The 25,661-nt window shown below is 32.3% G+C and overlaps 1 protein-coding gene across 2 annotated transcripts in view; it reads right to left on the reverse strand.

The window, feature by feature from the left end:
• PRKG1 (protein kinase cGMP-dependent 1) overlaps window positions 1–25,661 on the reverse strand; it is a 1,094,018-nt gene that overhangs the window by 932,442 nt on the left and 135,915 nt on the right. For both annotated transcript variants that reach the window (XM_016154345.2, XM_016154344.2), the window contains exon 2: window positions 16,674–16,840. In XM_016154345.2, coding sequence (XP_016009831.1) covers window positions 16,674–16,840 — 167 coding nt within the window. The remainder of the gene's footprint in view (window positions 1–16,673; window positions 16,841–25,661) is intronic.

Raw genomic sequence — 25,661 nt, forward strand, 5'->3', positions numbered from 1 at the left:
AATTTTTTCATCAGTGAAATGATTATAACACCTACTTCACAGAATTGTTAGGATTTAATGAGCTTTTGTAATTAAAATAGACTAAACATAATAAGGATTCATAATTTATATTTACCCTAATTCCAGTCCATGGATGTTTACAGAACACATTTTATTTCTCCTCCAAATGATACCCTATCAAATAAAATATCTTGCCCTTTATTTTTCTAGTCCATTGACCTGTGTTTCTTAAATTGTCCTTATGTCCATTGAATTATCAGTTCATTCAACAAATATTTATTGGACACATACTATTTGAAAGATAGTTACTCATAATCCTGGTCTTTGTGAAGCATGCCACTCAATAGAAAGCCAAATTATACAATCAATTACTCAGAATCAGGGTCACTCAGAGGACTTGTAAAAGCACAGACTGTTGGACATTATCCCTACACCTTCTGATTCAGTGCATGTAGGGTGGGCCTTCAGAATGTTCATGTCTAATAAGTCTCACCTGATGCTGATGCTGCCGGTTCAGGGATTACACTTGGTGAACCAATGAATTAAATATAGTGATATTTTCCCAAGGAGAGGTAGGAAATTTGGGGAGAAAATTTTTTTAAATACTAGGAATTTAATGAAAAAAATGGCATAGCTCTGGCCTTAAAAGAAGGGAAAGATTTGACAGAGGTTAGTTTTTGACCATTTAGGAAATAATCATATTTGAATGAATATGACAGAAGATATTTTGATAATTCTATGATTGAAAGCAAATTGAAAAAATATGTAAAATTCTGTTTGACAAACACATGGGGCAGCTATTAAAGCAAAACCTATAGCTATAGGGGTTTTTTGGTAGAAACTAATATACACCAGTATAAAGGAAATCAATTAAAGAAATTTTGAATCTATAACTAACATAGACATGGATTAAAAGAACTAAATGAAACAATCTACATTACTGTACCATACTGACTCTGGCCTAAAGAACATATACTGAGTCTAGCCAACCATCTTAGCTATTACACTGTTGGTGTTTTTTGATTCCAGACAGGGCCCGTTCTATAAAATACATAATTTCTCTGCAGCATTGTTGGTAAATTGATTAAAAATAGCTAGTTATACATAAGAACTTAGCAGGAATTCACAGCCCTTTTACATAGTCTTTCAATGAAAGAAAAATAATTACAATGTATAAATAAAAGCACTGCACATGTATAACATTGCATGTTACTGTGGGGAATGGCTGAAGCTTGATGTATCCAATGTGCTATTCTCAAGTAGTGCAAATGTAGCTTCTGAGTCAATTGCAGCTTCAAAGGTAAGATTTGAAAGAAAATTGTAAATTTCAGAGCTGAAAGGAATTGACACTGAAAGTATAAGCAATGAACTGCACTGATGGAAAATAAAGTCCATGAAAAATTAATAAAAGCCTAATGTGTCATTTTCACGTACCAATTCTGCAATTATAGATATGACTGGTTAAGCCATTCTTTATGAACTAGCATAGTCATTGGTATGCCAGAGATGACTCAAATGAATTAACAACTCTGTATTCAGGTATCATGTTGACAGTCTAAAATTGGCCATGATGGGAGTATTCATACCACAGAAAATTATATAGAGACTACAAACGAAGGCGTCTTTTTCTTTCTATCATTTTGTTTTCCAGAGAAGATTATTAAACATTTACCATTTTCAATTTAGAGTTCCCACTTTTTAAGACTAATGTAATAACACTTTTGATTATACGCACATCCTTAGGAGAGGAAAAGAAGTTAAATATTTGATTTTCTTTGCTAATTTTCTGTGTTAAGAAGAACAATTAGTATAAATTTTTAAAAATGTTTATAATGTTCTTAAATGAGTGCTAAGGTTTCACATTCTTGATTACATCAGTTCCTCCTCACAAGCATCCTTTGAGGAATGTATTATTATTTATATTTCACAGAGAATAAAACACAGGTTTATCAAGGTTAAATAACTTGCTCAAGGTTTATGCTTAACCAGTATACATTACTGTCCCCCTGGATCAAAATCATACTTGAAAAGTTCTTTCTCATTCAACCTTGGAAAGAAGAATAATTGAACTAAAGGTTAAAAACTGTTTTCCATTTTGGACACTAAAAATAATTTAATTTAAAAAGAGAGTTTTAGTTTGCATTAGTTTAAGTAAGTATAAGGGAAACATTCTCAATAGCAACAAATTTTGTGAAATTCAATCCTCTCAAATTTTTTAGAATATGTAGGTTGACCTTACATAGTTTATCTAATCACACCTCAAGAAAGATTTGATCATTTTTTGAGATTTCTTTAAATCTAGCAATTTTGTGATATGGCTGAACAGTTTTAAAAAGAATATATTTGGTATGATGAACCGAATACATTTGGCATGCATGATAAAAGTTTTTTAAACTCAGTTTCATTTTAGTTATAAAGTATTATAAGATATAAAAAGTTAAATATTTTACTCAATTTTAAAAAATTTCTTGGCATTTTGGTTTTGTTGGGGTAAAGTTTAGCTCAACAAGTTATCTCTTTGTATAATGGGATATACCTCCACATTAATGGAAGATTTATTTATAGTTTTGTGAATCTCTCTATTTTTACCATAAAATATTACTGAAATTTTGTATAAACCGTGTCCCATGGCATGATCACAATATGGTATATTGTCCTTCAAATTTTCATCTTTAAAAAGTTGACTGTTTATATATGGCACATGAGCGTGCACATGCGCGCACGCACACACACACACACTGCCCACCTCTAAAGATCATAATCAAAAGCCTGTACAGTTCAAATGATACTATGTTAGATTTTTTTTAGAGTTGGCTTATAAAATTTCAACAGAGGATTTAGAGCTTAAAAAACTAAATGTCAGAGATTTTAAAAATTAAATAAATACAAATTTAATCTAGAGGTAGATAATTTTCAGAATTAACTAGATTCTTAGTAACTATCTTAAACAATTTTAGAAACTATAATGGTTCATTATCAACTTTTGTTATTTATAAGAATATAATTCAAGATCTGAAGGTAATTTAACATAGGAGTGTGTGTGTGTGTGTGTGTGTGTGTGTGTGTGTGTGTGTGTGTCTAGATTCTCTAAAATAAACTGTGAGGTTTTGCTATTGGAGAGTATATTTAGCATTCAAGCAAGATTGATTAATAATTACTTGTTAAATAAATGAAATGCTTACTATGTGCTGGCCCAGACAAGGCAATGAAGAGCACCAAGGTTTCTGCTCACAAGGAACTTAGAGTCTAGTAGACTGGAGAGGTTCTTCAAAATCCATATTTTCAATTTATCTTTTAAATTGAAATTCTACTAATAAATTTTTAAAAATGTTTAATACATAGATCTAGGCTTGAAGATGTGCAGGTAAATATACAAGAATTTAATCATTCTTATTGAGGTATTTGGAAAATAGTGTGTAGTGTTTCAAAAATAGAATAAACTGACAAGATACATACTATCATACAAACAGATCTTGGAGAGAAGATAGGGCCGATTTTCAAAATGGCATATTACAAAGAAATAGAAACTATTTCTCTTTCATATTGATAGCCCAAACCCGGGTTTTCCAAATGAGACAGAATATGTCCTGTGTGTCATTTCTCAGTTGCTTCATTATAAAATACTTATTGTCTTTCCAATTTTTCTTATTAAATTTTATCTTCAGATTAGATTCCTTATTCCAAAACATATTTTTTAAATGTTATGTGGTTTATAACTTTTATTTTAAAAGGTCTTTAAACTTAAATACATAATTTCTAATTTTTAAGCTAAATATTAGTAGGAAGACAGAGGAACACTGAGTTTAAGTGAAAGGTTAGGTGAATTTTGGAGAATTTAGCAGTTTGGAATAGGTGAGGCAATTTCATTACATAGAAGTGACTCATTCTTTCGCCACTAAGTGTGATATCTGGAATCGTTATCTGGAAGCAAACTTATCTTTTGAAAAACATAAATAATGGCTCATCTTGATTTGTTCATCCTAGATAATAAATATAAGACATTGATTTAAAAATAATTGAAATGTTACAGTCTTCTCTGTTAGTGACAAAAATACTTTAAAATACAATTTGAAAGGAGAAAAATGAGTTATAAAATCAATCCAAAAGTTCATAGGGGAAAACACAATATCCAGCATAAAATAATTTTTGTCCTATATGATTAATTTAGTATTAATGAAATCAACATGTAGTGAATATGTACTGTGGCAAGCGCTGCGGTAAGTACTGGAGTTATAGAAAATAGAAGTAGTTCCTAACCTTAATTTGCTTATGAGAGGGAAACAAATATGGCATAATGTCCTCTAAAATTCATTCTCTGTTTTTGTAAAAAAGCATCTTATCAGTTTTTCACTGGACAGATGGCTACCTTTGGAGAGATTACTTTTTATTTCTTTTCTTGAGGTCAATTTACAGGACAAGAGAATGAGAGCAGGCGAAAGATACAATTTCACTTCAAAGATGAAACTCCTTGCCAGGTCATTCCTCTTCTCTCTCTCCCACAGATTAAAACACCTGACAACACATGGTAACAGAGCTGCAGCTCTGCATACAACAATCACACCTGGGCGATAATGATGCAACAAAATAGAAGAAACCTGGGTGCCCAAATAACCACATGGACTATAGCTGCTCTACCTGTCTCTTCCAATCAGCTCGTGGATATCACGTGTAAAAAATAAACTTATATTTTTAACTACTGTATTTTGAGAGCTCTTTGTTACTACAATTTAGCAAATCCTAACACAATAAATAGGCGAACAATGATCGTACACTAGATATTTGCTGACAATCTTGTTCCTCAAATAGTATTGACAATTTTTGTAAAAGGCAAGTCCATTACTCCAGTTGTTCAGGACAAAACTTGGAATCCTTTTCTTTTTATCTATATCACTTACTATTTTCAGTCAAATCCATTATTAAATACTTAGCTGAACTTAACCATGTCTTACCACCTCCACTTTTACCACCTTAGTCTAAGTCATCCTTATCACCCTTCTTGATGATTTCAATAGCTTCCTAACCAATATCCCTGCTTCCCTCCTTGCTACTGAGTTTATTTGCCATAGCTGCAAAAAAGCTGTAAGTTAGAGCTTATTGCTCCTCTGCTCAAATCCTCCTAGGAATTGCCACTTTGACTTTTTTTTAAAAAAAATTAAGTCATTAACTTGGTGTACACGGCCATTGTAGCTCTGTTATATCACTGATTTCTTTACCTAACTCCCTTACCACCACCTCCGTAAATCACTCACTCGACTTCAGCCATGCCGACTTCCATACTGCTCTTTGAACATATCAGTCAAAACCTTGCATCAGGGCTTTGCACATTTTTATTCTTTCTGACTAAAAGGTCCTTCCGCCAGATATCAGCATGGAGCATTGTCACCTCATTCATGTCTATGCTTCTGCTAAACATTTGATTTATAGAGGCATTCCCTGATTACAACACAGCGATCCCTGCCCCATCTTACATGCCACTTTTGTATCTCCTTACCATATTTTGGTTTTCATAGCACTTATCACACCTGATTTTACAGATTTTACAGATATATAAATAAGTATTTCCTGAATAAATAAATGGTTTGAATGAACAAAACACAGTTTGCTCAATGTTCTTGTACAGAGGGACACAGAAGATGTTATAGAAACATCAGAGAACAGAAGCCAGCCCATTTGGAAGACGTCAGAGAAGGCTTCTTAGCTGAATTAACTCCTACATTGACTCTGAAGAGCAGAAATGTTTTAGTGTATGCTCTCTATTCAGAGAAAACACACAAAGAGTCACAAACGCAACTGCCTATCTGAGGAAGTTGAGCCAGAGCCATTGAGTGGTGAGTGTAGAATCTAGCAAGGCAGATCAATAAGCAATGGCTAACCCCAGGTACCTGATACAATATTTGATGCTTAACTTATGTAATTTGAAAAATGAGAAAAAGATGGCTGAAAAAGTTTAGAGCATTTCTTCAAGGATACTTAGCTAATTAGAAAGCACAATCAAGATTCAAGTTCATATCTGCAAAGTTCCAAAATCTAGCTCTCTTCATTCTACTGTGGAGTATTCTGTGCTAAGGTGTTTGGATTTTTACCATGGGAAGGCATTGGAAAATGTTAACCAGGGAGATGACACATTTGTCTTTTAGAAAGATCATGCTCATGGTCATGTAGAGAATATACAAAAATAGAATAAGCCTAGAAACAGGAAGACCCATAGGAATTGTTGAAAAAATTCAAAAGTTATGAAGGCCTGAACTAAAGCAGTAGCAGACAGGGACACATGATAATGATAAGCTAATAGACTGACTAGAATTTACAAATCAGCATATGTGGGGCCTGGAATAACTCCTAGGTTTCCAGTGCAAGCTGTTAGGGAAAAAAAGGAGGTGTCATCTGGCAGCTGGGAAATAGGGTAGGTAAAGTGCAGAGAAGATGATTTCAATCATTTCAACATGGTCACATGACTACTTAATGGATAGACCTGAATTAAACTCCAAGGATTTATGGCTCTGACTCTAGTGGTCATTCTCTGAAAGACCACTAAGGCCAAATGGATAAAACTTATAACATAAAGTACAGAAACAAGAGGCAGAACCCGAGTTCAGTAGCCAGTCTAGTTATGTTAAGGAAAGTCTATACTTTGTGAGAAAAGGAAACAAAATGTACTGTTGTAGAAAACGCCAAGCTATAACTTGCATAAAAAATAATTCCTAAAATTAATTTCTCATCGCATCGTATATGTTCACAATTGGAGTAAGCCTTTTACCTTCCAGTGTTACCGATCTCTTAAGAGAAGAAGAAAGTGGTCTTTCCAAGAACAATAAATGAAAACGCCAAGGTTTTGTTTTGTTTTGTTTTGTTTTGTTTTAACTTATCCCAAGAAAATGCTTAATAGCATGGTGGTGAGATATCAAAAACAAGCAAATGCAGTAGCAAATGAAAAAGCCTCTCGCAAAATGCATCACACAAAAAAAAAATTTATAGAGATTTCGAACATTTACTTAGCAATAAAAATTTAACAAGAGAGATCCAATCAATGCTGATAATTTAGGTTTAGATATGTTTTGAGAATACTACACTGGGACCACATATAAAATAATGTATTCATCTTTAATTTGAAAGCATTTAAGGTATTAGAAGAGTTACTGTACTGAGACTTCAAAATACAAAATGTTACATCTTATAGGATTTTTTTTAAAGTAAGAAATTAGCACAGTATAAAACCATTTTCTTCTCCAAAAATGATGATTGGATTCAAAGAATATTTGTTCCTTTTATTCCTTTAGAACTATAATTAAAGTCTAATTATATATTTAAAAAAAAGTGTTCTACCACACTAATTTAAGATCATCACTAGGGAACCCAATTCGATTCCCAAATCTTGAACATTAGAAAGTGTGCAAACAGAACTCACAAAATGCGTTAAGGATACCTGTCAAATTGTGAAAACTGAATGTAATTAAGAGAACAATAAGCACTCCAGTGGCATTTACTTGCCCGTTGTTGATCTGTACTGGCTATTTGCTCTAGATTTAAATGCAAGCCTTTATAAAAATTTTTCTATTTTTAATTTAGCAAGATTTTATTTACAAGACATTTGTTTTATAACATGGTCCTATTTATTGGAGGAGGGAGAGCCAATATCTGATATTTTGAACTTTAATCCTAGCTTGTTTCCTGAAATGAACATCCAGTTGGACATTTTTGTCTTCAGATAATATGGCTTAAGGTTATAATTTTCAAACATGTAGTCTTAGAATCTCTTTACATTATCAAAAATTATTGAAAATCTCAAAAAGTTTTTGCTTATGTGGGCTGGTGTTTACTTCATTAGACCTTAAAACTGAGAAGTTTTAAAAATATTTAATCACTTGAAAATAATAATAAACTTATTACATGTTAAAAATATTTTTTATAAAGTTGACTACATTTTTAAAATAAAAAAATTAATAAGAACCAAGTAATTGTTTCACACTTTTTGGAAATCTAATTGATGTTTGACTCAATAGAAGACAGTTGCTTTCTCGGTTTCTGCATTCGATCTGCTACTATGTTACACATCATGTAGCTTCTACAAAACTTCACTGTACACTCATGAGACAATGAGACAGAAGACAAATAACATTATTTGTGTTATTATGAAAATAGTTTTGACCTCAAAGAGCACCTGAAAGGCCTTCAGACTACACTCTGAGAATTGCTGCTTTAAGGATATTAATTTGCATAAAATAGGAAGGAATTTTCAGTTTACTGCAAAGATTTTTTATGGAGAATTTAAAAATATTTATGACTGCATCTATGAAATCTATTAAAATTACAAGGTCAGCCATTTATTCTGTTGCCTATTAAACAACTATATTACAAGAACCACATTCATTAATCATCCTCCTACATCTTTAATTTACAGAATAGTTCTTCCTCTACATTCTGACCTATTAACTGAGTTTTTAGACATGTATAACCACCATCATTGACCTCACATCTTCAATGGGATGTCTGAGAGGCATCTTAGCTTTCTGTTGTCAGAACAGAAGTCTTGGTTTTCTTTCTTCAACATGAACTCCTCTCACTTTTTCCCATCTCAGAAAATGGCACTATCATTCACCCAACTATTTTAATCAAAAGCCTAAAAGTCATTCTCAAGTTCTTTCTTTGAGCCCATCTGGCATCAAAACATACCATATTTCTCCTGTCTCCCATGCTGTCATGGTAGCCCAAGCCAGCATTATATTTTGCTTGGATTACAGCTAGAATCTCCCAACAGGTATCCCTGTTTCCCCAACTGCTCTACATTTTTTCCAACATTTAATAATTAGTGCAATCAGTTTTTCTACATGTATCAGATCATATCCCATCTCAATCTAAATTCTTTAAATTTTCTCTAAATTTCTCAGAAAAATATTAGTCTTCAAAGAAGATTAAGGGTCTTATACAGTCTTTTATGTGACCTTGGCACTACTGACTTCTCTAACTTTAACTCATGCCATTGCCCTCTTTCTGCCTTTTTAGTACACCAAGCTTTCTGAAACCATCCTATAGCTTTGTCTACTTTCTGTTGTCCTCCTCTGGAAAACATCATCCACACTTCTGTGTGTCTTACTACTTCTTGTTATATAGGTCTTACCTCAAATGCTACCCTCTCTGGGAAGCCTTTCCTTACCCACCCAATCATTGCCAGATCCATCTTTATGATTCTCTCTTACATAAGCTTAATTTATATAATTTATTAATAGATATTTCACTACATGTAATTATTTTGCTTATCTCCATGATGTTCTTTTGCGTTCTCCTACCACCATCACTAGAATGTAAGCTCTAGAAGAGAAGAAATTTATATGATTTGTTCACTATTGTATCCTCTGTGCCTATGAGACAGTCAGCACTGAGAAGGTATTTGTAGGAACTGAATTGTAGGAATGAATAATCAAATGAATTAACAAACGAATCATCGTACAGACACTCTATTTCAAAAAGAACATTAAATACTTTCTTTGCTATTCTCGATTGTCAATGGAAATACAAAGAATTTCATGCATTCATAGACCACAGGCAGTCAAATCCATACTCTCATTTATCTTGAACACCCTTTATACTTTTGCACGAACACACACCATATGGAAAGGGAAGGAAAACATGGTAATTTAGCAATGCCTGCTGTGTATATATGTAATCTAATTCTCAACGCAAAGAAAAATCTGCTGAAGTATTTTTCTTATTTCATATGCCTTGACCTTTAGAATTGATATAATAAATAAGAATTTAAATTCATAGGATTAAATAAAAACAAATTTCAAGACTTTCCATACAAGTCATCTTAATTTTGTTTTAAGAGGATGACATACAAAATGGTGCTAAAAATGTACAAACTAAGTTTTTTTCTTTGAAGACTAATTTTTAATTCACTTTGGAGCCTTATCATTGATACTAATTATTGTCATCGATCGTGTTTTTCTTGTAAATTTAAATTTAATCATTAATAGACTCCTATATATGACATTATGACCACCCTGTCATCTCCTGAAATATACTCTAAACTCTGAGAATAAATAATTTTATGTAAATTCATATATACATACAAAGGCACAAAGTTCTAATATGCATGTACGTATATATCCAACAAGGTATCAATAAAAACCTTTGCACTAGAAATATTGGAGCAAATTATTACAAATATTTTAAAAAATGGCTTTAATTTGAAGGCATGCATCAGCATTGAAAAAACATCAGGGACAACATAAAAGTATATTAAGATTATTGCTAAAGGTATTAAATATTCTAAAACATTATGAAATTTAATGTAATAGAAGTATAATCTTAAATTATGCTCTGTAAACATGAGACTAATATGAAATATAACACCAAGTTATGTTCTAGCCATAGAAATGATAAATATGTATATATTTGATTAGTATATATGGCTTTCAGTGAAAGTTTTTACAATAAGCTATTAATTAAACTCTTGTAGAAACAAATGCTCACTCCTTTCTGTTTACCACTGGGGAATAAATGATCTCTTAAAGAAGCAGGCCCAATTTTTCCAGAAAAATTTTAAACACATTAAATATTATGATTTTTATAAAGTTTTCATTTTCCTCTGTAAATACACCATATGTATTTATGAAATGGAAAACCACCTTCCACAAGAGTTTGCCCACCTCCACTAGATGCTTTTTCTAGTATGGTTTTGCTATTGATAAATGAATAGAGTAACTTCGATATTAAGTGCTTTGATATTAAGAAGTGTACAGAGTAACTTAACTGTTCTTGTTAAGTTATACAAAATAGCAAACAGCAAATAGAATTTATATAATCTTGTTTTAAAAGCATTCGCTCCTGTCATTGTTATGAACATAAGCAGTTTCATGATACACAGAAAACAATTTATGTCAGTAAAGCTGGGCAAATTAGCAGGTAAAAAATGGTACTAAATACATCATTAATGTAAATATACTCAATAATTATTCCTTGATATTTTAATACTCATAAGATGTGAATTCTGAGGAATTGATTTAAGACCATTTTAAATCAACTACCGTAATTCTAAATCTCTGTGCAGAACTTGAGGAACTTTAGTACTAACGTATTTTTATTTTCATCAGAACAGAGTTTATAGGAGGGCCTAAATATAAATATCAGACTCAGACTGCAGCCTTCCAAAGCTACAGCACTTAAATTCAGATAAAGTATGTGCAGTGTTTCTCAAAAATACGGAGTCATGGGAGAATTCCAATAAGGACTTCAGAGACCTATTCTGATGTTCTCTGGGTGGGGGTGGGGTGGGCTGTTGCCATGGTAGTCACACCATGCAGCTCCACTGTGCTGGGAAGTAGCTCCTATTTGCCCTATCCTTTGAAAGTGTGCCAAAATGATTACTAACCATTCAAGGATTTTTCATTAGAGGGATGGATATTAAAAGCATTACTCTATCCAGCCCTCCACAGAAATCATTAAAAATCTTGTTAAAGTCCCTGAAGAAATACATCCATGTGTTTTAAAATGAACTCGCAACAATTTTAGAATTCTGTTTAATGTTTAGCATGCAAACTATTCAACACATCCATGTAATAATGGCTGAAGTAAATTTTACCTCATTAGTAAGAAATCAATGTGTTATTACACTATTGCCAAGAAGGTACTAATTCACATTTTCTTTTCGTTTTTTGGCTATGTTGTTTTTCTTTTTAATTTTCACCAAAAGTGTATTTTAAACTTCCAGATTTGGCATTGAAATTGAAGAATAGAGAAATCAACATTTTAGCAAAATGAACCAGCATTGAAATAAAATCCATAACTGTTATGATGTAATAATAAGAGAAAAATATATAATCGTAACTTTTTAACATAATCCATGATCTGCTTTACAGATTTCAGATTAATTTTTTGAAAAAAAAATTGATAGCTTTTCAACTATCATCTCAAAAAACCAAGCACAACACTACTCACCTTCTTAAAGTAATAAATAGAATTCTATTTAATAATTTAGAAAGAAAATGAAGAACTATATATTAGTTGAGCCACATGTGATAAGGCTATATTTTTAAAAATCAAATTGGAATTTAAGTAGCCAGATGCATATTCAGAACACTACACTTCAAAATATGTCATTTCTCCAATAAGGATATTCTTGATCATACATCTTATTAACTTTTCTTGAATTGTACAACAAATGCCATTACTTAATAATGGTACATCTACACACATCCTTACATATTTTAGTCAAAAAAAACCCCAAAGTATTACTCAGCTTAATCACCTACCCCTATTCATCAAATCTGTCACTAAATGATGTGATTATTTCCAAATATAAAATCTACCCTCACAGAAAAAAGAAATTACTATCATCAAGCATATTCAAAAACATATTTACTGTCCCCCAAGGACAATTTATAAAAAATTCTCAAAATAATTGGGGGAAAAAAAGAACATAGAAGCAAAAATGTGTTGCCTTTCCAGTTTCCTGCTTTGAAAAGGACAACTCTCTTTAGATTATAAATGTAGATATATTCCTTGATCCGTAAGACCTTACGCACCTAACCTACTCACATGCCCTCATGGAAACATACACATACACACATACGTGGGCATGAGAAATACTGACTTACAGAATTTCTTACAAAGACATAAAAAGCACAAACCAAGAAGATGATAAATATATTTGACTACACTAAAATTACTAACTTCTTTTCATCAGAACATATCACAAAGGAGTCAAAACGCAAACTATAAATGGGAGATGTGTGTAATACATATCATTGAAAAGGATTAAGCTCCAAAATGTATAGAGTCAACCAACCAACAGAAAAATGAGTGGAAGTCTACCACAGACACCTCACAGAAGAAGCACAAACAGCATATAAACATATAAAAAGATGCTCAGTATCATTAGTAATTAGGAGAAAAAATTATTGGAAAAAATCCAAATATAATCAATAGTACACAAGATAAGTAAATTGGCTTATATACAGAACAAAATATTTAACAGCAAAAATTAAGAATGCATGAAGAAGAATGTATGTAGTATTATTAGTTTTATATAACATAAAATATAAAAACTTTCAAAAGTAAACATGTACATTGCATACAGGAGCTGATTTTCAAAAGGAAAACTTCAGAAAACTGGGTTCTCACAAGCTAATTCCTAGAATATTCATTAATGGGCCCAGAGACAAAATCCTGGAATTTGGAAAAAAGATAGGACATGTGTTACAATTCAGTCCCAGGAAATCCCTTCTCCACCCACATATGCTATGTTTCTCCATGTACATGCTATGTAGTCACTGCTAAAACACCTTCTGAGATGGGGCTCTTGCCATCACATCATACTGCTCATTTCACTTTCAGAATACATTAATTAGCAGAATATTAATTCTAAAGTCTACTTCCCTACAACATTTCTTTGGCCACTTAGATTCATGAAGAATTCCCTTCTCCTGTGGCAGTGTTTCAACCAACATTTAAAAATTGTTATCCTTTCCTCCTAAACCTTCCATCTATATATAAAATAATGTCAATTTTTAAAAAAATATGTTATGCTTCCTAGTCTTCCTCAAGTATATTAAAGTCTTTTTTGAAGCTTGACACAACAAAATAGTTACGATACCCCACATACTGTCTAAATATCTTAGTTCCCTGTCTTTGCCATTGACTCTACTACTGAAATATATTTTAATATTAACATGTAATACTTCTTGATTCTCTTTGTTTATGATAATTTTTTATAAATAGATATCTGTTTTGTTTTGTTTTTATATGAACAGTACATAAGCTTGTTCTTTAACATTATAAGCTTGGTCCTATAAAAGAATGGCAAAAATAACTTGAAGGGGGCTTTTCAATATTTCAACTATTCTGAAGATAAATATCAGATTAACATGAAAACTCATAAGGCCAAAAGGCGACACCTGATTTGGGAGGATAAAATGGTCTGTTTCTCATGTTAAATTTACTGAGGGCTCATTTATATGAAAATACATTCCATTTCTTCACACTTCCAGGTAGTATTTGAATGCCAACTGACATGGTGAGGCTCATCATTAATGTTCAAGTTTACAGAAAATCCCTCTTTGAATGTCACCTTTCAATACATCATTTAATTACATAAAGACAGGAAAAATGTTTTTGAGGTGGAGGGGGGGAGTAGAAGTTGCAGTACGAATTTGTGTAAGTTTACTATCAATGGTGAGTAGCGTAACTCAAATGCATGTTGATGAATAAATAATGACAGACATCAGCATAACAAGTAGCCCTGGTATCTACCAATTCACTGGAAAAGGAAACAGATGACCAGTCTTCAGAAGGCAAAAGTGAAATCTCGGTGCAATTAACAGAGTCTCTGAGAGTTGATGTGAACAATCACAGACCACTTAGAGTGAGCACACAAAAGTCCTATTAAAATAATCACTGTATGATGAGCTGAAAGAATTGTTTCTTCTTTTTTTTTTTAAAACCTGTGAAAAAAATAAAGTCAATACTATTGATTGTGGGCAGAAAAAATAGGGCTTTCAAGGTACATAGCAAAGTTTAGTCCTAAACATTAAGGACACAGAGGTAGACTAAGTTTAAGCCAAATCATGGTCATTTTTCAATAAGAAAAAAGGAACTATAAGAGAGGAAATGATGTGAGATAATTAGTAGAAAGGTCAGTAAGCAGTTCCATGTTCAAAGGATGCAGGAAAACCTAAGTGGTGTTTATAGGAAACGTCTAGATTATTTTCTTTTTAAATTGTTGCCATTCTATTGTTTTCTTGCGAATAACCAAAATTATTTTTTTAAACCAATGATTTAGTGTTATGTATCTTATATGAGCTCCTAAAACTGGGATCTATATAATAAATGTGTACTGATAGTCCTTCTAATCTGTATACTTTGAAAGTTAATATTGCCTGGACATTAGGTATGGGAGCCCTGGAGCCAAATGGCCATGATTTTCACCAGAACATGTTTGCATGATCTTGCCCAAGTTATTTAACTTATCTACACATCAGTTTCTCATCTACTAACATGTATGTAATATAATACCTACCTCTTAAGGTTGTTATGAGGATTAAAATTTTAATCTTCATAAAGTGATTAAACAGTACCCGACACATATAAGTACTTACTAAAAGTTATTACCATTAAAAAGCACCTCATGAAAAAAGTTGATTTAAAAGTTTAACTTGAACAAGTCAATGGTCAAAGAACACTAAACACACATGACATTTTTAGAAAACAAAATGTAATCTACCTTCTTCCACAATAAAAAAATATAATCTATCTGCTTCCACAAGAATGATCACAGAAAACACACAAAACCAGTATCTCTAAGCAAATCAATCATGTTAATAGGTACAAATTAGACATTTTTCATGAAAATATCAGATTTGGTTCCCAAAGATATTTTATTCACATCTCCAATTCTGAATCAGTAAATCAAAATTTGTTTTGTTTTGGATGAGGCCAAGGGTATAAGGATATTAACAAATTTACATAATCAAGGCTGATGTCTATTTGTTCAGAAAGTAAACTGCATTCAAGTATTTTGTAAGAGGCATTTATATATTGAAACATAATTAAACTGTAAGTAGCCTTTACAACTTAATTTACTTACATAGCTGCTTTAAACTAATACCAAACAATTCTGATCAAAACTTGAAACTGAAACTTCTACTAGTCAGCAGTTTTAGGTATCTGAAAGTCAAATAACTCATTTTGCTTGAGAATACATGATAATATATTTATACTACCTCCAGATGATTTTCCCTCACTTATCCTAATTAGTGAAGTCTTACCATATGACTATTCTCTTTTGTTAAAATGATGAGAAATGTTGGCAATTTAGGTATGCAATAATACTTGGAACACAGCCCAGGCTAAAATAAAAATCACTTAAGGTACATGTTAAACAAGCATTTTATAAAGAAAACTTCATTACTAAAGAGAAACAAGAAAAATTGGACTGATTTTCCATGTAAACTTGCAGGGTGTTTTTCTGAATGTCTTGATTCCAAGTAGTGTATGAAAAATCTTCTATATCATATTCATCCACTGTTGCTATGGTATATCCTTATAAATGTTAATGTTTACAGATGAAAAAGAATCCATTCATCAATATCAAGAAAATTGTTTTCTAAATTTTGAGAAGATTGAATGGTATTAATAAAAAAGCTAATTAAACAATGAAACATTTCCTCAATGACCACTCATGAAAATTTAAAGAATAGGGCTTGCTTGTTTGTTTTTTAAATTATTTTGACATGAGGATATTAGCACAAGAATAGCCGCGTTACCTTGAATTGGTCGAATTGGGTCAGATCGACATTGGTTTATAAGATTATAGTCACTTTAATGACTTTAACTGAAAGCCAATCAACAGTCATTATTTCAGGTTCCCTTCTTCCCACAAAAAGAAAACATGCCATTATAAATTCCAATGCACATTATGAAAACTTACCTAAACATAAGACATGTTTATACAATGATGCCTTAATTTTTTATAAGCAGTTTCTAACTTAGTTTGTGCAAAATTTATAAAAACAAACTATCACTCATATTAATTAGGCAGCTAATGTGCCATTCAATTGTTTTTCAATAAAAAAGGGAAAAATGGAGTTGTCTTATGTCATCTTTGGTGACATAAAACATAGGCTGGTAAAATAAAGGGGAATATGTAAATGTCAAAAGATTAGGGTTACGAACCATACCTTCCATGACATACACCAGTGACCCCACATCTCCTTCTTTGATGATGCAACTGTCTTTTCCATACTCCACTGGGTACATACAATCCACAATCTCCTGGATCTGTGACAGCTCCAAGTTCTTCATAAAGTCATTGTCAAGGATGGCTTCCTTAATGAGATCCTTGGACCTAAGGCAAGGAAGGGAAGGTTTACTGGCATATCTGATAAGTGCTTTCATAGTTTGTGAGGTTAAGCGAAGTTATACAGTGTTCTAGCATACTACAAATACATTTTCTCGTTAGGAATGCAAAAATTTTCTGAAGTACCTAAGAACAAAGTAATTTCATGGCCACAAGGAAGGCACTAAGGAAATTTCCTTTAAGTAAACTATCATTTAAGGAATATATGACAAGCAAACAAGAAAAATCTTAGAATTCCGTTGTTTTTAGAATTTTTTTTAGCCACAAAGATTGTAGAAAAACCAATGGACAAACCTTTTAAGTTAAAGTTTTCAACTTAGTTTAAGAATAAATACAAACAAAATACAAAGTGCTATAGAACAAATACCATTATTATTATGTTTAGATATTATAAAAGAACATCTGGATATATTATGCTTCTAGCACTAGACTTTATGCTCCAGGAGGAAAGGGATCATTTTTAATATTTTCTCTAATGTAGGCCTAGCATCTATCACAATAATGGTTGCAATATGGATGATCAAGAAATTTTTTGGATTAAAAAAATAGTAAGAATTAGATTTTTAATTAGCTATTTAGAACAACTAGTAGAAATGTGACAGTTATTTATCCATACCTCATCATTCTGTAGACAATATTTCTTCAAACAACTAAAATTGAGGTAATCGTTAAGATAAAATCTATTGAACAAGTTGTTTCAAACACAACATGATTTAGATATGCGATTAAACAAGTAGTCAGCAGGAAAGATATTTACAAATTCTAGAATTGAGATTCAGTGGTTAACAGGAAAGTTTTGCAGAACTTAAAAGATGGTGATAATTTGATTCACTGGGATAATAAGCTCCAAATGACTTCCTGAGGAAACAGAAATCAAAGCGAATAGAAATCAAAATATGTTTTGTCAGGAGGAACACAATCAGAATACTGACAGAGAAGTCAGGAACTGGGGAAGACGAAAAGCAAAGACTTTAGCTACCTAGAGGGGAAGCAACACGTTTGGGATTTTATATTAAAAGCTTTAACTTGAAAAGCATTTGACTACAATCTGGTTTTTGTCCACATATGCTTAGCAAGTGGCTTTCAAATAAATGAGCCGCAGCAGTGAATATTGACTGAAGAGTGAGCCCTGCCCATTTTGGGGTGGCTTCTTATCCAGACCTCAGTCTAATTGGACTAGCCTTCACACCTTATATTTTTAATGACTTGGCTTTAAGTAATGAAAAGGTCTACATAAAAAAATAGAAACAATTGAAAAGTCATCATTATGAAAAATATTCTTATAATGAACTATTATAATACAATTAAAATTATGTTTATGAGGAGTGTTAATGGTATGGGGAAATTCTTATACTATTTTTAAGTGAAAAAGCAGGAATCAATTACTTTTAGGATAAGAAAGTATATGATAAAATGTAAAGAAAATAGTCTTTGAAGTTATTAGATATTCTTTTTAATAGATTCTTTCACCTGGCCTGCATTTAAATACTAATGGCAAAAATTTCCATCCAATAAAGAGATGGTGATGGGTGGCCGGCCAGTGGTTAAGGATTTCAGAATATCTTCTATTTAAACAGTCTATTTGTGAAAATTTACTTTAGTTTGACAGGGCTATTTAGTTGTATCTTCCATTAATGCTTTTTTTTTTAAATTTTTTTAAATCTGGCTTGCCAAAACTTTATGCCTCTTGAGGCAAAGAATTGTTTCTCTTAAATCTTCAACATAAGATGTAAAACTGTGTCTCCATCTATGATTCTAATGAGCTCTTCCTTCTTAATTATCCTCACCATTCCTGAACTCAAGAACCTCAGTAACACCTTTATAGTGACTTCTGAGCTCTATTGTTCTGGGATTATTTTCCCAAACACCAGGACTTATTTGATCTTCAGGAAATTAATTTTAATCAAACTGATAATATTCTCTTCACTAAAAATTCCCTTATTTTGTTTGGGTCAGAGAATGAGACCCTCAATGGGTTTATATTTTCTAATATAGCAAAGACTGGATGTTATCAATCTCAGAATCCCAGCATGTTTAGCTACAGATGGTATCTTATCCTTTGGGAAATATTAATAGTGCTCCATTAAAAATCTAAGCCCTAGAAATGCCACAAGATTAGAAATAAAGCTCTCTTCTAAGAAAATAATTAGTTCAGTACAAAGATAATTGAGGAAAGCCACTTTCTTTCTTCTCATAAACAGTACTATTAACCTATTTTATGAATACATCAAAAAGATGAAACAATAAGGTCTAACAGAATCCCTTAGAATTATCCAAATTTTCAAGTGCTTATCAAAAGTGTGGGGTGGAAAGAAAGGATAGGGGAATTTCAGGATGATCTTGCTCTTTAAACATCATGTTAAATGAAGAACATCTGATGTCAAGTCTCTGTAGAAACAAAATAGAGGCTTTCATATAAAATTTTGTGTCACTTTAAAACAAACTGGGAAATATAGGAGCTATGTCTTATCATTTATCCTTCCATACAGGTATTGTCCAATAATGTTTGCCTCTGAAATGTCACATACCATCTATCTCTACCTTGATAGCAAGACAGAAATCTCTGCATCTTGTATAGTGTAACTCAGAGATGTTGTTGTCAGTGAGTAATACTTAAAGACCTGCCCTTCGTGTAATTTTCCATTAAGTCCTTTCCCACTAAGAGCTTAAAACCTTAGAGCAACTCTCACTAGTCTCCACTTGCTCCAAAATTATAGACTATAGTCAATCAGAAACTTCACCTAACTCTTCTTGAATCTTTTTCTTTTCATGAAGAAACAGCCTAAGACACTCACTGTAACTAAGATGTGATGCTGCGTATGAGATCAGTTAAGTTTGTTATCAGTATGGGGGCTTGGGAAAGCTGCTATCACAAATTTCAGAAGTTGACTATCTGCTTTAACTCAGTTGTGTTTTAACAACATTTTGCAAGGAATCAGCAGCCTAAACTGGGAGGTGTAAGAAACGAATCTTGATTTTTGATCCTTCCTATCTGCTCCTATGAACAAATAATTTATTTAAAGAAAAAACGACTTTTTTTCCCATGCTCAAATTTGTGGCTTTTTAAATCCAAACACCCATAAAAGGAACTTGGTTATTTCACACTAGTCCTATTCATTTGTTATCATCAAATTGCCAGCTTCTGAAATATCGGCTATTTTTAATAGTGTGCTGATAAACTGGCTCTCCGGGGGAAAAAAAAAAAAAGCTCTGGTGGTAGTGTGTGCCAACATCCATGGTATAAATACTCCCACCATAGCCAAATCAAGCTACTAATGCAAAGTCAACCTCCTTGCAAAATTCCTAAAAATTTAACAAGCAGTTCTTCTTATATGAGCCAGTATGAGTTGGCTCCAGCACATCACTGGATACAGACTATTTTTCTAACACCCTAAGAATTTAGTGTGCCTTAATTTATAAATGCTGCAAGCAACACGATGATCCTTTCCTCATTCAAAAAATTCTTTTAGTGGTATAATATTCCCAAATAATTGAATGCCAGGATTAGCAATAATTCTTCCAAACTTTCAATTTTAAGAAAATGAATTGGAAAGTCCATTTCTCCATTTGCTTATTGCAGAGAAATTTTCTAAATAGGTGCAAAAAAAATATTTGATAGAAATTGTTTTTCTGCACAATTTCTTAGGTAAAAATGGGCAATTCTGGGGTGAGTATAAGGAAGTATGCACCTACTTCTCTAAGAAGGGAGCTAGTATTATTCACTATTAATAAACAGCTTCACTAGTTTTCTCAACATTAATAAAAGGATATTCTCCACCGTTGTTATCATATAGTAGGCTAGCAATATCTCCTTAGCTCTAGTGTTATTTCAAAGAATGGGAAGGCTATTTCATATTGGGTGGTCAGGTGGCTTCTTTGAGCTGAGCACTTTTGATAGTAGAATGCAGTTGTGCAAAGATCATAGAGAAGAGCATTCTAGGTTAAAATAATAATAATAATAATAATAATAATAATAATAATAATTTGTTTGAGGGTAAGAAATTAGATCTGTGTGGCTAAATCATAGAGTGGGCAAGAAGGAAAGGGATAGGAGGGTGAGATTGCAAAGTTAGACAGGAACCATGTCTTGTAGGGCCTTGAAGGCTGTGAGAAAGAGTTTTATTTTATTCTAAATCTTTAGGAATCCAGTGAAGGATTATAAGAGAAGGCATAATTAATAGGTAATATATAAGACATAAAGAATATATAATATAAATTTATTTTTAAATGTTACTGAGGTCATAGAGGTTTTCTGTCATGCATTTTATCAATTAATGAATACTAAAAGGATAACTTTTTATGTTAAGAAGAAATTCTTATAATTGAATCTTTCGGGAACTGCCTCATAAATCTTACATTTACTTAGACAACTTTTATATATTAAAAGATAATTTCAATTCCAATCTATCTCCAGAGGCTGAAAAGTTACTCTCTCCATTCACAGCTTCTCTTTAGTCTCAAAACACATACCAGGCAACAGTAAATATGTCCCAAACCACCATGCCCAGAAATGTGAAAAATTAACATCTGATATCTTCATTTGACAAAGACTTCCAGGTACTTTAAAAAGTAATTAAAGCTATAAATTATTACTAATAATGAAAATCAGATAAAGTAACTCGAAAATGCAGAAAATTTCTATTATCAATTCTTTGACTGAAAAAAACTCATTAAATATCTTTAGCTCTCAGGTTTAGGTTCAAATGTCAGGAGAAGCAGTAAATGTAGTTTCAAGGTCACCTTTTTCTACATACAGTATAGTCTCTGCAGTTGGCAACTCAGGAGTCCAAACTTTCATTGACAGTTCACGGCTCTTTCATTCAGATAAGTCATTGCAAGACCCCTTAAGAGTTTATAATTCCAGGAGTCACTGCAGCAGGATAACTCCATCTCGCTACTGTGAAATATTGCATTAATAACCTATAAGCAAGAAAAACTCTTGAAGTAGGCCTCTCACTGCCCCTACTGTTAAGATTCTGCCCAGTGAGCCCTATTTCTTGCTTAAGAGGTTTCCTGAATGAATTCTGTAGGAGGCATAAACTGGCTGAGAGCTAAGAAATATTAATTAGCTCACATTTTTTTAAAGATGAAATTTAATCCTGCAAAGCTATTGGCCAATTTAGCTATTTCCTCAAAACTGAAAATCAGTTTTTAACAAGTTTCAGACTTTTTTCATATCAACTAAATTTGTATAGCTATCCAAATCTTAGAGCAAAAATAGACATGAAGAAATCAAAAGTATTTGTAGCATTCATGCCTATAATCAGTATTTGACACAAAACATGAGAATCACTAGGCCAAAATATATAATAATATTGTTCTTAGGTGACTGACAATATTAATCCTTTGTCTATTATACACATTATAAATAATTTTCAGTTGCCATTCTTCTATTAACTTTTTTAATGAAATTCTAAAATAAATGAACGCCTGAATGAAATTCAGATATTATAACTCTGACCAAAAACAATGATTGAGACAAGTAGGAGATGTTAACTCATAAAACATTTGTTTACTCGAACATCCCTTAAGCCTTTTTTTTTTTAACTAACATGCTCACCTTATTCTCATTGACTAGTAACAATGTTAAGTAGCTCTTGAAATCACTGGTTAAATGTTAACAGATGGAGTAGACTTGTACTAATTAAAGGAAAGTAAAATTATTGTTCCTTGTTGGCATTCATCAACACCCAAAAAGTCAGTACTGAATTCTCTCATTCAGCTCTTCAAGTCATTCAGTGTTCCAGAGATATATTTTACAGCTACTTCACACTAGTCAGCCTAACTTAAAATAGTACAGTCTCCAACAAAGCCCAGAACAAACTCTTGTCCAATAATCTCCTCTTTCACATCATAGAATTAGAACTATGGAGTTTCAGAGAAGTATCGAAAGTGTTTTGTTTTGTTTTGTTTTTTTCCATGAGAATAAGACCATACACATTGCATTACAGAATGTAAAAATCATGTGGTCTGATGAATTATGAATTAGCTCTATTTTTTAAGTTTAGATATTTAAAATGCAAAACAGAGCAATGACTGGGGAAAAATAACATTTGGCATATTTCAATACAATATTTTGGAGCAATTTTTTACCTTTCAAAATACACAAACAATTGAGTTCTCCTGGAATTCACTTGTTTTCAGCAAGGTCAACATAATCACACAATGAGCATCCATTAAGTTCCCTACCACTCAGGGTGACCCTGCCCTACAGGACACAAATTGGGTGCTGTGATGTTTTGTGTAGTCCATTGAAACTAAGTGTGTTTAATTAGCATGTGTTATACATTGTCATCTCAATTACTGCAATGATTTGCTTTTAAAATTGATCACAAAATAATCATTTTAGAAAAGTTTTGTTGTTCAGATCCTTCTCATATTTAATTTCTGGGATAAATTACCTTACGTTTTAAACTACCTTACATTTGTTTGCCCCAAAATGTGTTTATTTTCATTTGGCTGAAAATTATGGCTTAGATCATTATTTCCTCTGGTGATGCTTCCAGAAAATTAGGCCATATTTAGCTTCGTTACAGTGACATGCAGGTCCTAGGAGGCAGATAATGAACTTAATGAACTTGGTTCAATTTCATCTCCAAACAGCTTAGTTTGCATTAGGCTTTAATACATTAGACACTTTGGGTCCTCCTGAAGAGAAACAGCATATATATTGAGAAAATTTTTAAATAATTAAAATTAAAAACTATACAATCATGCTCATAGTTGTAAAAGCTCTGTGATTTCCAGGTTTCTTAATAAAAGTAACAAATTAACAATAATTACAACATGATTCAACATCATAGTAGTAGTAGTATCACTACTACTACTATTTGCTCAGTTGTTACTCTATGTTTCCCAGCAAAGAGCCTTACCTCACTTAAGTTTCACACTGACTTGCTATATTAGCCAGGGTGGAACTGAGGCTCAGGGAGTTATATAACCTGTCCAATATCATGCGACTATTACATGACAGGTAGAGTCAGGATTCAGAGATAAATCTGTTTGACTTCTAAACCACACTCTACTAAATTGTTTGACTCCTGAGCCCACAATGCTAAATTGTATTGATAATTTGAATATAGTATCCCAATTATAAAATCCAAAAGCAAATGCTCTTCTTACTTATCTCTAATTCTGCAAAAGAGTGCTCTGTTTGAAAAATATGACCTTTTATCTGCATAGAGGATTCATGCTTTCGAACCAAATCCTCATCTAACATTTCATCCTACCATTGCCACAAACTGTGCAGTAGGTAGAACAGATACTACTCTCATACCTTTTTGACAGATAAGAAAACAAAGGCACAAAAGGGTTAGATGCCTGTGAAGTTCATGTTAGAGATTAGAGTAGAACTCTGGTCTACTGACTACCAGGCTGAAATAAATGCTTTCCAGACCTTCCTTCATTACACACACATTCATAGTCTCTGTGTCTGTCTCTGCCCCCATCTCCGTCTTTCTCTCTCTCTCTGTCTCTCTGTCTCTTTGTCTCTGTCTCTGTCTCTGTCTCTCTCTTTCTCTCCCTCTCATACTTTCAGCCATTTTAGTGTACAAACTTCCTTAGACAAAGAGTGAACAAATCCATTGCACCAGTATCAGCAGGGAACTACTGCCACTTGACAATAATTCTGTGGTTTAAAAATTCTATGGTGGTTCATTCAGAGAGATTCTCTTTCTGATCTAATTCATTCTCCGCATTGCAGAAGTTTGAGCATATTTTATGGCCTTAATAGAAAGATAACCTCTAATGCAGAAACACCTCTTGAACTCAGGAATAAAATTTACCTTATTTAGATTCCAGTGTGTTCATATTTGTTTTTTAACTCTCTGTCTTAAGCACACGCCCTTCCTCTCTACCTCTCTTTTCTCCCTCTCTCCTCCACCTCTCTCTCCCTCTCCCCATTTCCTATGAAACTTGCCTCAGATGGACTTGATATACGAATATAGAGGGGAAGTAAAGTATATGAAAATTTACTATCAATTTAGGTAATAACTATAAAAATATTACCTAATAAATATTACTTATTTCTAAATAAAATGAAGGTGCTCATTATATTTATAGAATAAACACATAATATTCCAAGAAAAACTGCAAAATGGCAACATTTTGCAATTGATGTAATTAATGACCTATAATATAGATATAGTTCAAAGAAGTCTGAAATAAGATACTAAATATTAAATGCTTTCTATATTATTACAGTAGAAATCTAATATGTAGGATTTATAAACTTAACAAGACATGTTAGTATAATGGTTTATGCATATAATCTAATGAGTTAGCTACCTTAAATGTTAACTAAAAAAACTAAGAGGGTAGGAAAAAAGGGAAGGGGGAGGGAGGAAGATAAATGAATATGATTTTAAAACTTGAACCCACTATTTATCTATTTGTACTATGCTGTCCTTTAAAGATTTGTCTCTTTTGGGGACAAATAGTTAATATTTATTATTTTTCCAAAACAACAATTCTCAGTTCAAATTTAGCCACTGCAGGTAAATACAAGTAATGGTGATTCATTGGTTTACAATACAACCAAAATTATTCACAAAGTGATTTAAAAAGTGACCTAGAGTTGCTGCTGACACAAATACAGTATTTATGGAAGTAAACTATACCTACAAATCTGAACAATCAGTCCAAAAAAATTTATCCTTTGTAAAATAAGGTCACAACCATCAGTGGTAAAAGGACAAAAAGAAACAGAGAAGCCATAAAGAAGTGTAGGCAGGCCATGAAGCCAAGGAGATGAGTATAATAAATAAATACAGAAGGCGCGAGGTTTGTAACACAAAATATATTTGAAGTG

Source organism: Rousettus aegyptiacus, unplaced genomic scaffold (genome assembly GCF_014176215.1).
Source record: "Rousettus aegyptiacus isolate mRouAeg1 unplaced genomic scaffold, mRouAeg1.p scaffold_m13_p_6, whole genome shotgun sequence".
Classification (NCBI taxonomy): Eukaryota; Metazoa; Chordata; class Mammalia; order Chiroptera; family Pteropodidae; genus Rousettus; species Rousettus aegyptiacus.